General features: G+C 42.6%; 1 protein-coding gene and 1 long non-coding RNA gene across 2 annotated transcripts; one reads left to right on the plus strand and one right to left on the minus strand.

Annotated features, from left to right (window-relative positions):
* Nucleotides 1–1,259: 1,259 nt before the first annotated feature.
* Nucleotides 1,260–6,039, minus strand: LOC136105914 (uncharacterized). The gene is made up of 4 exons (XR_010652053.2): nt 5,904–6,039; nt 5,778–5,833; nt 3,601–3,688; nt 1,260–1,433 (listed from the first exon to the last, which is right to left on the minus strand). It is a non-coding gene; the product is annotated as an uncharacterized lncRNA (long non-coding RNA).
* A 14-nt stretch (nt 6,040–6,053) lies between these two features.
* Nucleotides 6,054–13,234, plus strand: CCDC51 (coiled-coil domain containing 51). Its single transcript, XM_065845834.2, has 5 exons — nt 6,054–6,237; nt 7,719–7,949; nt 8,061–8,407; nt 8,713–8,877; nt 10,409–13,234. Exons 3-5 carry the CDS (start codon nt 8,090–8,092, stop codon nt 11,183–11,185), a joined length of 1,260 nt encoding a protein of 419 aa, XP_065701906.1. The 5' UTR covers nt 6,054–6,237; nt 7,719–7,949; nt 8,061–8,089; the 3' UTR covers nt 11,186–13,234.
* The last annotated feature ends 256 nt before the right edge of the window (nt 13,235–13,490 follow it).

Raw genomic sequence — 13,490 nt, forward strand, 5'->3', positions numbered from 1 at the left:
CAGTCACCCCAGCCCTCTAGAAACAAGGAAACCTTCTGAGCGGCACCTTGTGCACTGACATCTGCGGTCTCTTCCTGAGGGGCCAACAATGTCTTCAGATTTACCGTGTAACTCCGCACAGACAAAAAGCGCATCACTGTTTACTGAAGCTGTCTTTCCTGTGGAAGCAGCCCAGATCTCACCATTACCGTTCACTCAGGTAAGAATCACAGAATGTCCTGAGTTGAAAGGGACCCACAAGGATCATGGAGTCCAACTCCTGTCCCTGCACAGGACACCCCACAGTTCACACCGTGTGTCTGAGGGTGTTGTCCAGTCTCTCCTTGAACACTGTCAGGCTTGGGGCTGTGGCACCTCCCTGGGGACCCTGTTCCAGTGTCCAGCACCTCTGGGTGAAGAACCTTTCCCTCATGTCCAGCTGAGCCTCCCCTGACACATCCTCCTGCCATTCCCTCGGGTTCTGACATCAGTCACTAAAGAGAAGAGTTCAGTGCCCACCCTTCCTCCACCCCTTGTGAGGAAGCTGTAACTGCTGAGGTCTCAGTCTCCTCCAGGCTGAACAAACCAAGTGACTTCCGCCACTCCTCAGTTTCCTCTAACGCAGACACACTCTGCATTAATTCTTTCCCCCTCAATTCCTACCTTGGGAATGTCACATTCCTACCTTGAAGTTTCTACACCCAGTGTACTGTCACTGCTGTTCATTTCAAAAATTTCTAGTTCCATAAGCAGTTTTCCTCTCCCCCACAAAGGTATCGCCGAGAGTGTAATGATGTTGGTACACAGAAGTTCAAGGAAAACAAGGTGTAGGTGACTATTTGTAGGACAAAGGCAAGTTCAGCAGCCACTGGGACTACAGGGCATAGTACAACAGTGTACTTAAGTAGTAATATGAAAAGGAATATTGATTTGGATAGTGGCTGATGCTAAGGCAATCTCTGCTGGCAATGGAAGTGTAACTCACCCTTGTGTGCAGACAAAACTTCCAGCTCTTATGAGAGCATGCACTGATATCATCACATCTTGGACAGCTGCAGCTAAACCTCTGCCTCCAGACTAAAACTGTGGATTTTAACAATAAGGCCTGACTCCTGTTATCAAAAAAAGAGCAGAAGTTGAAATTTGGTCTCACAAATGACTACCAAACCAGCAGATGCATTCAGGCTTCGTAAGGTCGCAACTGGTCTTCAGTAAAAGTTTAGTTTCCAGTATAAAACAGTAATGCAATTTTTAAAACAAAACCTGAAGAGATAAAATACTACATCTTAACAAAAAAGATTTATTATGACTAAACAAAATGTACAATGTTTCCCAAATGACAGTGAGTTTTCACGACTCTCTGAAGTCTGCAGGTCCATTGAGTAACTCGATCACTTCTTACCCTGCGATTTGATCAAACTACTTCTTGCCAGACTTCTTTATTCCACCACTGGCTGCCAAAAGAAACAACACAACTGGTTAGAAAACTGTTAAAATTCAGTTCCTCATAAAATCAAATCCCCACTAGAGTGCCCATACAACTCAGATCCCCACTGGTTAATTGTTTTTGCATGTGTTACTCTTCTGTGTTTGTGGTCTCACATACTTTACTCCAAATGAATAACTTCAGAAAAAGTTTCTCCTGGAACCAAATATCCCCTACAAATCTACAACAGAACTAAATATTTCAGCAATTCCTTTGTTCCTTTATGGACACTGTCCATTGTTTATTTCTTATACAGTAGGAGCGTAGTCTGGTCAAGTCAAATTCAAGGCTAAGGGAAGAAAAGCCCCGGTATCCCTACAGTAACCAGAGCCCCCGGTTAGAATCAAAGCTCCATAGAAGCAGGTACTGGAATTATGAGAATTCCAGTTCTCTGGAATTAGCTGTTCTCTGCAGTCCCTATTACTAAAGAGACTAAAGCAGGGTGGAAAAACACAACATACTAGCACAGCAACAAGTGCGGCATTTTTTGTAAATGCTATTTTTTACAGCATGTGTCGTGTATGATGAGTGGAAAGGAAAAAAGAATAGCAAGGCTACAGCACGACAGGCTGTAAGGGCTGATGGTCGACAGCAGACCTTGCACTGCAGTACAACTGACTGCATTGCTGAGGCTCTAGGGAACAGTCTAGCCTTCCCACAACATAATAATCACTGTCTGCTTTGGCAAGCATGGGACAAGGACCAGATGACTGAAATCCAGCCTAGAAGAAGGCAGAGTAATATCAGGAAAGAACTATGAAGAAATCTGTAAGCTGAAGTGCCCTACGCAGAACAAGTTTAGGATGGTAAGGACATAGAAGAGAGGCTCAGTGAATTGTTTTGCATTGCTCTGTAATACCAAAGACATTCTGAGTCCCACACCCAGTACATTTTTTGTACACCACTAAACCAGAGGAACTAGATCAATTTGAGACAAATAAAAAATAAATATCCCAAGTCAGTGGGACTGGATGGTACTCCCTCCAAGAGCACTGACAAGCTCTAATGTGAAAATGCAGAACTGCTGGCTAAGATTTGAAACTTATCATTACAGCCACCATATCAGAGGACTCATGGACTGTCAGCACAGCTCCCAGATACAGAAATGGTTCTGTGAAGAGCTGGGGAAATACAGACCAGCGAGTCTGACCTTGATCTCTGAGAGGATAACAGAGTCTGTAATAAAGCAAATGGATAAAACAACCCCTGTAAATAGTAAATCCTCCCTCACTGCCCTGCTGTAACTCTGAGGTTATCATTAAGTGCACGGATAAAGTGAAGCCAGGGGATTTCATATTTTCAAACAGCATCTGACAAGATGCCATAGTGGAGCTTGTTAGTGAAACTAAATTGCTACAGGATTGCTGGAAAGGTCTTTCTGAGACCTTTCAAAACTGAAGCTTGCTAAAGAATAGGAAGCGAAGTGTAAAGTCTAACAGTCTTCAGACAATAGAAAAGTGATCAGTCACATTAAACGACTGCAGGTCAAAAATACCTAGAGGGAACAGGCAGGGTGCACCTTTTAACATCTCTAATCCGATCACTGCAAACTTGAGTGCATATGCTCATATTAACGCATCTACTATCACTGAGACAAAGACTTGGCTCAATGCACCATCAAGATGCATCCTGCAAGTGTTCTTCAGTGACACAGCTGACTTTACTTAGGCAAAAGGGGTGAAGGCAGACTAATTTCCATTCACGATTTTCTTTTTCTGCCAGGAATCTACTGCTCTTGAAGAAATTCATCCTCTAAGAGAACAAGGACTGGATCTGTTAAACTTTCAAGACTGTGGCAAAGCCTACATGTAAAATATCTTGAAAGAAAAGGACGGTGTGCTAAAATAAGAGTAGAAATGTCTCTGCACCATCCCACTGGAACAGGTTACCATGCCAGACATACACGTGATTCCCACGATGCAGAACCTGCATCGGGAATTTGTGGATAAAAAGGCATAGTGAAAGAAAAGAAAAAAACAGCATCTGTTACTTATCACGTGCACCTGCCATCGACTTTCTGGTGTACGTTAACTAACACAGAAGTACATGCCTTTTTATGTTTCTCAAGCAAAAACATTAAAATTTTGAAGCCAGCAAGCCCTCCATTTTTCCTATCAGGATGGCACCTCACTTACTGAGGGGCCCTTTTCCAGCAGCCTTTGCTTTCATCTCCTCAAGTTTCTTTTGCTCCTCCTTCTGCTTTTGTTTAAATGCCAGATCTGTCTAAAGAAAAGAACAACAGTGTTTGTTAACGTCTCCTCCCCCAAAAATTCAAAAACAACTGACAAGCAATGAGAAACAAATGTAACGTTCTAAGAGCAATAACAACCTGACTGAACTGATGCAAGATGGCTGAATACTATGAAATGGGCAAAACCTTGCAGAACCATGAAAGATTTTTTGCTGTACCAGAACACAACTAAACTTTTAACTTTGCATATTTCATCTTTCTGAAATTAAACAAGTATCATTTCCTATGGCATAATCTCATTCTGCTCTCTGAATGCCTGATGTTTGCACTAAAACTACTAACTAAAATGCCACCACTGTCACTGGGAGCCAAGCACACAAGTGCTGTCTAATCATAAAGGTGGCTTTTACCTAAAAAAAAGCATTAATTAAAAAAAAAAAAATCCTTACACATATATGTCAATATTTTTGCCAGGTTTAATACATTTGTATCAGTTCCAAGAAATCCAATGAGAAGTAGTTTTTCCCCAGTACTCAGGATTTTGGGATAACTAATCTGAGGACCCTGACAACTGAGATTCTATAGATTATTCACCAGTCCAGTCCATGGCTCAACTACCTTTATAATTGGAAAGTTTTCTTCTTCGTTAAGTTACAGCTCTCCTTGTGGCAATGTAAGCTTCTTATTTCTCCTGCCTACCCCTCACAGAATAGAATATTATGTTTATCTCTCCAGGTTTTCCACTTTTTTATTTGTTTGATTTGTTTTGTTACATTTTGGGTTTTTTTCTGTAGACTAATGTGTCTTTCTAGTAAATCAATCCCTCCCATTGATCCACTTCAGTGTTTTTTTTTTTCTTGCAATGTGTTGCCCCAAAGTGCTTGCACTATTGCAATACTGGAAGGAAAATATATATGATGACACCATGTTTGACATCCACGATTTCATTTATACATCTTTTATCATTTTCTTTTGCAATACCTGATTTTCCAGGTTGATGTTCAGTGTATGATCTACATCTCAAATTCTATCAGGTGGACCTAGAGTTTAGCCAGCCATTCTCCTTGTATAAGTTAATTATTCTTACTAAAGAAAGGGACTTAGTATACATGCTTAATTAAATTAGCGCATTTTTTAAACTTCTGATTTAGTAAGATTAGTTTGGCCTCTGACAGTCTGTGGCCCCTCCAAATTTTCTGGTTTTTACCAAGAGCATAAGCCACACTGTCAGTCAGTTAGCCAGCCGAGGCACTAACCAAAATAATACTTAAACTCCAATCAAATACAACACTTTGCAAAACGCCACTCGGTGTGTCTGTGCCGTCAAGACACCAAATTGTCAGTAACTGCTGCCAGAGCGTGGGATCCCAGAAAGTCGCACGTTCCCCTTCAGCTCCTTTTGCTGTCCCATTCTTGACTTGTGGTCCCATTCCTGCCTTCCATTTGGGAACGTGACCTGCGCCAGCAGCAAGAACCTGCACCAGCTGCTCTTCTCCACACACTGAGCTCTGCCCTGCTACAGAACACAACTGCCTTTGTTGCGCACACCTTTACTCAAATCCATGCTGGCTATTCATTCTTACACTATTATAACTTCGATCCTTGCAAGCACTCAACTGGTTCTACCATTTCTTATTTAGACAGCTATGATTTTTTTTTTCCTTTTTCAAAGAGTCATCATATTCATCTTTTTCCAGCCACTGATGCCTCATCCATCCTCCACAATCCTCAGAAATAATAACTTACACCCATACTCCAACCCTTACATTTAACTGTCTCTAACGTGACATTCACTGTTATCTGATTTAACTACTCGATAATCCCCGGGTTTTGTATCCTGTTCCAGGCTCTTGTGACGGTGTTAACTTGCCAGGACTCCAGATCCCAGCCGCTGCTTAGGGAGGACACTCCGGCCTCCTCCGCCCGCCGGCACCGCCGCGATCACCGGGATCACCCGGGGCGGGAAACCGGGGCGGCGACGGCAGCGCATCAGCCCTTGGTCCCTTACAGTGAGTGTTACCGTCAGAACGACGCCCGGTACAACGTGCTGTTTAACAGACAGTGTATCGCTACAGAAAGCGGCCCAGGCCAGAGCCCAGCGGTGCCCGCCCGCCGCCTTACCTCGTCCAGGTCCTTCGTCTGCTTCTTCGGCTGTTTCAGCGGCTTCTTCTTGCCGCCTGCAAAGACAGAGGAGACAGTGAGGCCCGAGAAGGAGTGCGGGACCGGAGGCCCCGGGCCCGGCCTTACCCTCTCGGCCCGACATGGTGCCCGCTCCGCCGCGTCGCCCCACGCCCGCGCGCGCAGGGGACGCCGCTTCCGCCCTGGCCCCGCGCGGCCGCCGTAGCGCTTCCGCCGCCGCTTCCGCCTGAGGCACCGGGCTGGGCCCCGGGCAGGTCGGCAGTGCCGGCGGCGCTGGGTGGCGGGTGCGGCGGGGCCGGCGGCTCGGGGCGGGCTGCCCGGGGCGAGGAGCGGCTTCGCTTGGCTCGGCTCAGCGCTCCGGGCGGGCGCGGCGTAGGCGAGAGCTGGCGGTGGAGCCCCTGCGGCGGCCGCTCCGTCCCGCGGGTCGCCCTCTGTGTCTGAGGTGAGGCCGGTGCTTGCGGCCGGGCCGGTGCTGTCTCTGAGGGGCGGTGACCGTCCGGCTGCGCTGTCTGTAGGGACCGGGAGTGCAGGCTCGTAGCTCTGCGTGCGGTGGAAGGGCCTCCCCGGCTGGGAAGGGCTCAGTCGTCTGTAAAAATCAGAGGTTTTTTCCCCTCAAGTGTGAGAAGTTGAATTGTAAGCGTGTGATGGTTTATTGGAAATTCTGTTTTTATGTTTTGGCCGTGACAAAAGAAATTGCTATGAAATAAGATTGTTATTAATCTTATTTGTGTGTCTAGTGTCGAATGTGTGTAGCAACTGCGGTCTCAACGTTTTGACAGAACATGTCAATGTCTACAGGCAGAGGAATCTAATTTTCTTACAAGGGAAGCAGGAGAGAGCCAAAGCATTTTATCTTGATGAAGTTTTTGTGACTGTCTTAGGTCCTGTTGGCTCAGACTGAGATTACTTTCTTTGCAGTCTGTTTGCAACTGTCTATATAGAAATTATTCTAAAAATCTCATATTTTTCCTTTTACTGTGTTGTCTCCATAGCCTGAGTATTTGATAAAGCTCTTCATGTAGTAGTGAAATTAAAATTAAAACAGGGAAATCTTGCAGTGTAGAATGGACAGAAGTGAGCTGAGGTTTTAGTACATGGCCTGTGACACAGAATATGTTTTGTAACAGCAAAACGTATGAGTGATGTTGGAAGGAGACAATTTGCTTCCTTTCCAGTTACATTTTGATCTACCGTATTATTATGCATATGAACTGACTGGTAAGATTTGCACAGTGCTCTTTGGTGTTATTACAGTTCGTTAGAATATACATAACAGGGAATGAAGCTGTGGCATTCAGAATCAGTAACCAGCTAAAAGCTGATAAAAACGTGTTCCAGTAGGAAGAATCCTCTCCTGTGGAAATACCCAGATTTTCACATAAGTGATGTCATTAGCCACCTAAAATTATAATGGAAGACTGTTTTCAAATAATTTTTTAAAACTGTGCAGCAACTATCAAACCTTTTCAATAACCCATGTTTCTATATTACTTTAGTGAAAACCTAATATAGTGATACTGAAACTTCATATAAAACCTTATTTGAAAGTTTTCCTGTTTACAGTTTTCAGAAGAATGCACTCACTTTGGAACTAAGATCTTATTTACAAATCAACAGACAAAAAACATAACCAGCAGTCTGCTTTTGCAGTGTAAGCAAGAATTTTAGGCTAATTTTAAAATGCAGCCCTAACTGTGCATTCACTACCTGATATTTTTCTGATCTTGTTGCTCTTCCTTATGTTTTACATTGTCTTCAGTTCAACATTTCGGTGCTTTCTCTCTGTCCTTTATGTCTCTGCATTCTTCAACACTTAGACTTTGTGTATCTGTGGAGTGTAAGATAAAGGGAATGATCAAACCCCATTTCTTATTGAGACTTTTTTCCCCTCTCTGTCTTTTTCCCTTTTCTGTTCTTTTGCAGAATTATTGGTGCCTGTGACATGGTGCAAAATCTCACACGGCAATCGCTTCTGTGCCGAAGCATTAAATTACTCTGAAGCTGCTCCTTCTGGTATTGGATCCACACATGATCACTATTGATGCAGTGAGAGAATTAGTAATCAAGAAGCATGGTGGAAGTACTTACTAACAGCAGAAATGCAGGAATCTGTGGCAGAACTGCCCCTTGTTGAAAATTGTGCAAGTTCTCTAGGTAAGCAGTGGTGTAAAACTAGCGATGGTTTTTATTTGTTTCGGTACATGTGTAGTTTGAAGAGGTATTAATGAGCCGTACTTCAATAATTGTTCTTCTTCATCCTTGTAGCGCTTTTATTCAGTGATTAAATTCAAGACATGGGGCCAATGAAATACAAGTCAAGTGTGTCCTCGGTGTCGTGTGGTCTGCAATATCACCATTCGCTGATAAAGTGGAGTCCAAAAATTAATTTACACATAGTACGGACTTACTGCTCATCAGCACCTAAGAGGCCTGAAGCCAGGTCTGCAATAGAAGTGACCATGGGTCTTCTGAATCGGCTGACAGAAGCTGGGACCGTTTTGGGAAAAAACTCCCTTCAAAAGGTGTCTGCAACGTGCAAGAGTTGGTGGGACAGATATGAAGAGTTTGTTGGAATTAACGAAGTTCGGGAGGCCCAGGGAAAAGTGACAGAGGTAAACATGGAGATAATGTGGAAATTTAGAAATTCTGTTTTGAGCTATATGAAGTATAAACACTGTGAGGCAAAAAAAGCCCAAGAACTCTAAGGAGTTGTGTCTTTTTACCGTGCAGATGCTATGAGTGTTCTAGTCTATGCATGTTAGTAAATATAGCTTATACTTTAGATTGAAATGGAGTGTCCTTTCTTCTGTTGTTGGTTTTGTTTGGTTTTGGGTTTTTTTCCCTAAAAATTCTTATAATTAGTGATTTAGAACTGTCTGGGAAAACGTCTCTAAAATAAATACTCTTTTTGTCTCAGGCTGAAAATGTCTTTATGATAGCTCGGGGAATAGTGCGAGAGGCTCGTGAAAACGTAGAAGCCCAGCAAATGAAACTGAAGGAAATTCGGGACCGGCTGGACAGGGTCTCTCGGGACGACAGCCAGTATTTAGAACTGGCTACTCTGGAACACAGGCTGCTGCAGGTACTTTGTTGGTACTTGAACAAATACGATGAAAATCTCTGTGCTTTGCTTCCATCACTAGTGACTGTTTTTGCGGGTGCAGTTCAGTTCTGAAGTTTTTCTGATGATGCTTGTCATAGATTGTTTGATCTACTATGCAAATCAAATATGTTAATGCTAAAATAGGACGGTGAATTTGGGGAAGAAAGCTGAAGATAGTGAGCCTGGAAAGTAGAGTGGTGGCTTGTCAACAAAAAGCTGGGATTCAATGAATTAACCTCCTCTGTGATGGCAGAACCTCCTCTCTGGTTGTCAATCTGTGAAGACTCTCTCAGCTGCCTCCTATGTGGCTGCAGCACCCAGGCAATTTATTAAAGCTTTTGTCAGAAAGCAGCAAGAGTGAGGCTGCTGTGGGGGGTGGAGAAAAAGCAAGAAGATGAGGCTGGGACAGTACCCTCAGCAACAGGACACCTCAGCTGGATGAGCCAAGCTGGGCTGGTGGCACAAACATGTTTATTAACAGCCCATCAATTGGAGATAAACCCAAGGTAGGAAATCCAGATGAAACAGCAGGAACAGCAGGGAAGAGGCCTGGAAGCAGATACACCTGTGGTAAAGCCCATGCGAGGAGTGGGTACCTGTGCCTGAGCTTAAACTGAACTCCTGGATCAGTGGGTGGAACATCAGGAAAGAACTAGGGAGCTGTAGTTGTCTAAATAAGGGATCAGGTCTGTGTGGATGAGACTTGAAGAAGAAAAGAGCTCTGTACAACTATGAAGAAAGATAGAACTCAAGTCCCTGCTGTCCATAAGGTGGTGGTGCCATCTCACAAAAGAAATATAGGCTCAGAAAAATGAGAATATTTCTGGGAGATGCAGCGAGCTGCTGGACAGGTTCACCACCACCACCAAAAGCAGTGATTCCTTTGCTAAACCAGTGGAATTGTACTGCGGGAAAACAACTGGATAACTTTCCGCTATTTTTCTGCGATAAAATGGTTTACAACAGGAGCTGCCCTGCTGAAACCAGTGAGAAGGGAGAAAGGGAAGACGTTTATCTGTGAGCAGGCTAAGGAAGAGAAGGCAGAGGAATAAGAAGTGTCTACGTTCATGCAATGAACATGTCAGAGACATCCTTTCCAGTCCTATTTTCAGTTCCCATTTAAGGGGTTTAGGACTGAAAGGAAGAATTGTGGTAAATGCAGCATTTGGAGAAGGAAGCAGTGCCTGAAAAATGAATGTAATGGGGAGAGAAAGAGTTTCCCCACTCATACTCTTTTTCTGTCATCAGCATGTGACAGATTCTTGTGTAGAGGATCATCTGTAATTCTCAGTGACCTTTTCCTTTTCTCAGTTTTCACTTAAAATGATGTCTCATTGACTTAAGTAGGAAAATTTCGGAAACAGCACTAATGGATGCTCTTCATTTCCTTTCCTTTATCTGCACTGGGGTTTTGGGGGATTCTTTTATTTATTTTTTTAGTGTAGAATGTATAGCTTTGTATTATACCTCGTATTGTACCTTCTGCTTCAAATCGCTGTGTTTCTTGCAGGAAGAGAAGAGGTACCGAGCTGCCTATTTAAATGCAGAAGAATCTGAGAGAGAAAAATTCTCTCTGTTCTCTGCAGCTGTAAGGGAAAGCCATGAGAAAGAGCGAACAAGAGCTGAAAAAACGAAGAACTGGTCTATTATTGGTTCTGTACTGGGAGCCATTATAGGTGTTCTTGGTTCCACCTACATTAACCGAGTAAGGCTGCAAGAATTGAAAGTCTTGGTGCTTGAAGCGCAGAAGGGCCCAATAAATCTGCAAGAAGCCATCAAAGAACAGGCCTTCAGTCATTCCTTACAGCAGAAGGATCTCAGTGACATCATAGCAGACCTGAAAACTGTGCTGCAAACAAGGACATCACAGGAAATAAAAGAAGGTGCTTTGGTAACTAGAAAAGACAGGAATGACTCCGTAAATATAGATGCTCTTCTAATTCCTTTAAACGAACAGCTAAACTACACTAAACAAGTCAGTTCATGTCTAGGGAGTTTGCAGCAGCAGTTTAACAGTCTGCAGGAGAGTCTGGCGCAAATGACTTTGGAGATGCAGAATGTTAAACTTGCGGTTCATTCCAGACCTACAGAAAGAGCGATGCCGAGGTCTGCAGTGGAGGGTAAGGGCCAGGTTTCTGCCATCAGAGATGTGATTTTAGAGTTGTGTGATACCGAGCGGAGACTGGAAACACAAATCAAGAGAAATTCTATTTACAGCACGGCAGTGACTTGTGCTATGTTTGCTGTTACTCTGCCAGTGCTCTATATTATACTTAGAGGGAACTGATCTCTAATTAATTGCCACAGTTTACTCGATCAATAAAAGTAAACTTGCACTCTAAGTACTTAGAGTACAAGTCTGACTAAAGTTGCTTTAGCATTTCTTGTTTTGCTTTCTTCTGTATATTCAGAGAACTTGTAAAGACTTAATCCAGCCACTGCTGCAGGCTCCACGCGAACAGTCTTTGTCATGCCTTGTGGTTTGAACTTCTCAAGCAAAGGAAATTCCACAGTTTCATCTGATGATTTCATTCACTGCTTCACTCTTTTACTATCCAGTCTTCTATATCATGCCAATCAGTGACTCTCACTCTGGAGCTGTATTTGTGATTTTCTGTTCAAGTGATTCTGTTAATCTGTCATTGATCTAAATGCTTCATTTTACCAAGGCAGAAATATTTGCCCTGAATTTTTTGTTTTGTTTCTTTTTTTTTTCCTTTTTTAAAATTCTAGCTCCCATGCAATGACTTGCAGTATGACAAATAACAGGGGCCATGCAAATAGGAAGGCTTGAAGTTACCATGATACAATGTGACTGTACATCCAGATGATGCATTTAAAATACATTTAAGTTACATGCGGTAACATTTTCCTAGGATGGTTTATCATGAGGTATCCAAAAGCATTTCTGGAGCTTGAGCTATTTGATAGTTCCATGACCTGAAAGGCTTGCAGGCGGGGAAAAAGGGTTCAGATACAGAAATGTGTTAAGTATGATGATGTTTATTATGCAGATGCAAGACAATTGTCCTTTCTCTACAGACTTCCCTAGGTATTTTGTGGGTTTAGTAATAATTTATGGAGCAATCACTTTCTTATCCTTGCTAGCATCTCATTAGAACTTTCTCTGGTTTTATTCTTTTTCCAATTTTGTCCTGTCTGGAAATGGAAATGCTGGTCTACAACAGGTGCTTTTAAGCCAGTATGTTAATGGTAATAGGGTTATTCAAACTACTCCAAAATAATATTTGGAAAAAAGTGAGAGGTCCAGCTGCCTGTTTTTCGTAGAAGGGATGGAGAGTATCTGGTTGTGGAAAAACGCCATATGTCAGTATCTGTGTGCTGCCCAACACAAAGTTGTTGGTATCTCTGTAATATGAAGTAGTTTTCTCTTCAGAATGACTAAGTTGTGTTTAGCGTACAGTCTGATAAGTGGGGGTTTTTGGTGTGTTTTGGATTTTTCCCCCATCGGCTCTTTCTAGTTTCTTCTGCCCAGTAGCCATGTTAAAAGAGCTTGAGGTTCTGATTGTAAGCTCCTAAGACCGGAACATCTTTGGGACAGGGACGTTTGCACTGACTTCATTTGGTATCGTTAGGTGCTATAATAACACAGCTGAATAAACAAACAATCTTAGGAAAGATCTGTGATGATTCACTGCTTGTAAAAGAGAGGAAGTATGCAAAATGGTTTGGGGAAGGACCACTGCTGATTTATACATTGATAAAAATAGAGTTTGTAGTATGAAGCGAATAACAAGCATCTGTCAGGGAAGCTGTTTGATGTGATGCCTTGAGAACTGTGACAACAATTCCCATAGCCTGGCTGTATCAAGAAGTGTACACATAAAACAATACAAAACAAATCCGTAATATTTCACTTTCTCATTTCCCAAATATTTTTACAGGTTATACTTCTTGAAGGAGCTTGATGAAAATCAGAGACAAGTGTGTAATTAAAGGGGAAGGGATAATACAAGGGTTCTATTTGTAATTTGGCAACACTAGTCACTAAGAATTTTGTACTGTTTAGTTTTTTGTGGGTTTGTTTGGATTGTTTTTGTTTGGTTGGGTTTTTTTGTTGTTTTTTTCTTTTCCTTTCCCCTTCAATTTAACTACACAAAGTTAGGCTGCCTTATTACATAATTAGCTGAATTTTAGATACTCAGCATTGCTGAAAATTGTGGATTGTATATACATGAGCATGGTTTTAAAATGCTGCATGTTAGGCAGCTAAACTTCAAAGTTGGGGCAACTCTCACTGAATTGTACTTGGTGGCATCAAAAATGAGTAGAGGTCCAAGGCTAAGCTTGTATACAATAAAGAAGAGAATAAAAAGCCCAGGAGTTGTTTATTGTCCTGAAGAGATCTGCTTTTTACCCGTTTAAAGAATGTTTGATGGCAGGTAGCTGTAACATTACCTAGAGCTATAGGAAGAAATCAGTCGATGGGAACAGTAGCAAACAGATCTGTGATAAATGAGTTTGAAATACGTGACCTGAAATTTGAGAAGAGCTGGATGGATGGTGTGATGTGTTTGAAGATGAGAATAACTGGATCTCAGCCTGTGGAGGGAGTTTGGAAGATTCAGGAA

This window comes from Patagioenas fasciata, chromosome 10 (genome assembly GCF_037038585.1).
Source record: "Patagioenas fasciata isolate bPatFas1 chromosome 10, bPatFas1.hap1, whole genome shotgun sequence".
Taxonomy (NCBI): domain Eukaryota; kingdom Metazoa; phylum Chordata; class Aves; order Columbiformes; family Columbidae; genus Patagioenas; species Patagioenas fasciata.